At 45.5% G+C, this 2,339-nt stretch overlaps 1 protein-coding gene across 1 annotated transcript; it reads left to right on the plus strand.

The window, feature by feature from the left end:
* The first annotated feature begins 229 nt into the window (after positions 1-229).
* Positions 230-1,480, plus strand: NPY2R (neuropeptide Y receptor Y2). Its single transcript, XM_010138275.1, has one exon. The coding sequence runs from the start codon at positions 232-234 to the stop codon at positions 1,387-1,389; it is 1,158 nt and encodes a 385-aa protein (XP_010136577.1). The 5' UTR covers positions 230-231; the 3' UTR covers positions 1,390-1,480.
* Positions 1,481-2,339: the final 859 nt, after the last annotated feature.

Consider the following 2,339-nt stretch of genomic DNA (forward strand, 5'->3'; position numbering starts at 1 on the left):
CTGAATAATATTACGGGATTGGGCTTCAAATGTAAGGGCAACAGAATTTAAATATATTAAGACAGATCTTTTCTTAATCCTGTGATGTAAAACGTGGGATAGAGGAGGAAAGAGCAGTAGCTTTAGCTTGTTACTTTTTGTCTTAGCCACCGCGGACTGATTTCTCCACATGTTCTTGTGCTGTTTTGTTTTCAGGGATACCTCTGTTGCTTAGAACGGGCTGCTGGAAGGATGGGGCCCCTGGAAGCAGTAGGTGAGGAAAACCAGACAGATGAAATGAAGATGGAGCAGTTCACCAAACTGCACTTGCCGAGATACACCACACCACTCAACGAATTGGCTCTGGACCCTAAACCAGAACTGAAGGACAGCACAACACTAGTTGAAGTGCAGATAATCCTCATCTTTGCTTACTGCTCCATCATCCTGCTGGGGGTGATTGGAAACTCCCTCGTGATCCACGTGATCATCAAGTTCAAAAGCATGCGCACAGTGACTAACTTCTTCATTGCCAACCTGGCTGTGGCTGATCTGCTGGTGAATACGTTGTGCCTGCCCTTCACTTTGGTTTACACGCTGTTGGGTGAATGGAAGCTGGGCCCGGTCTTGTGCCATCTGGTGCCTTATGCCCAGGCTCTTGCTGTGCACGTGTCTACTGTTACTTTGACTGTGATCGCTTTGGATCGACATCGCTGCATCGTCTACCACTTGGAAAGCAAAATTTCTAAGCGGATCAGCTTTCTGATTATAGGAGTTGCTTGGGCAGTCAGTGCTCTCTTGGCAAGTCCTCTGGCCATCTTTCGTGAGTACTCACTGATTGAGATCATTCCTGACTTCAAGATTGTGGTCTGCTCTGAGAAGTGGCCAGGGGAGGGGCAGCTCAACTATGGCACCATCTACAGCATCTCCATGCTCCTGATCCAGTACGTGCTGCCTCTGGCAGTCATCTCCTATGCCTACACCCGTATTTGGAGCAAGCTCAAGAACCACGTTAGTCCTGGGGCAGGGAATGACCAGTACCACCACCGGCGGCGGAAGACCACCAAGATGCTGGTGTGTGTGGTTGTGGTGTTCGCTGTCAGCTGGCTGCCATTTCACACCTTCCAGCTAGTCAGTGACATTGACAGTCAGGTGTTAGACCTGAAAGAATACAAACTGATCTACACAGTGTTTCATGTCATTGCCATGTGCTCAACATTTGCTAATCCCCTTCTCTATGGCTGGATGAATAACAACTACAGGACGGCCTTCCTCACGGCCTTCCAGTGTGAACAGCGGCTGGACTCCATCCACCCTGAAGTATCAGCAGCTTTCAAAGCCAGGAAGAAACTAGAAGCAAAGAGGATTCAATTTCCTGGAGACTCTTTCACACAACCAACCAATGTCTAAGACGCCTGTCTTTAAAGAAGAAATTAATATGTTGTGGACAAAGGGATTAATCCATTTTGACACGCATTTTTTATGCATAGTTTTATTCATAAATGATGAAAGAAAAATAGGAAAGTCAAAGCAGGTGGTATGATTTGAGGGGAACTGATTGGCATCAAGACCATATGACAATACAACTGCAAGGAAATGAAAGGGAGAGACTTGCGTTTATGGCTGTCTCTAACAGGGTAAGAGATGCTCTCACCCCTCCCATCTCTTTTTGGCAAGTCTAAATGACAAAGACAGAGTTTGCTGGATTTGCTATAGGAGGGCAAACAGCTGGTTCGTAGCACAGCAATGTTGATGGTGGAAGCAGGTAATTTTTATATTGGATATGGCGGTCAGGGAGAGCAGAAATCTGCCAGGAGAATGAAGCCTGTCTGGGGGGAATGGGCTGTGGTGTTCAAAGCTCAGACTTTCCAGATCCTTTCTCTCCCACAGGTATCTTTTGCAAAGATAAGGGAATTAAGAAGAGAAATATGTTACTGTTTTTTGACTTGTACTGGCGTACTTCAAAGCATTTGAAATGGATTAGGGGAAAAAAAGAAAAGAGAAATCAAAACCCCACCCAAACAACAGATTCAATGTGAAGAAAGGTCAAGTTTCTACATAAAATGAAATGTGGGGTTTGGGCAATCAGATGGCATAAACAGTCATTCCTGAAGAATTGACTGTGATTATGCTGGTGAGAAAATCATGAGCCTGAGACCTGATCAGTCATTCCCTGCAGATGCCTATCTTTCTTCTGCACTGGGAACAGCTCTCACGTGCAGTGCTTTAAAGTGGTGTTTAAGGCCAGGGGATGCAGGCTGGGGTCTTCTGTGAGCACTTCATTAACTACCAATACTTTAATTTTCAGGACCTGCTTAAATGTCTAATGTGTTATTAACTCCACAGGCTTTGAATTGTTG

Source organism: Buceros rhinoceros, unplaced genomic scaffold (genome assembly GCF_000710305.1).
Source record: "Buceros rhinoceros silvestris isolate BGI_N320 unplaced genomic scaffold, ASM71030v1 scaffold45316, whole genome shotgun sequence".
Lineage (NCBI taxonomy): Eukaryota > Metazoa > Chordata > Aves > Bucerotiformes > Bucerotidae > Buceros > Buceros rhinoceros.

Bases quoted from the DNA above. Each gene is read 5' to 3' on its own strand.
- NPY2R (XM_010138275.1), top strand. From the start codon at position 232: ATGGGGCCCCTGGAAGCAGTAGGTGAGGAAAACCAGACAGATGAAATG.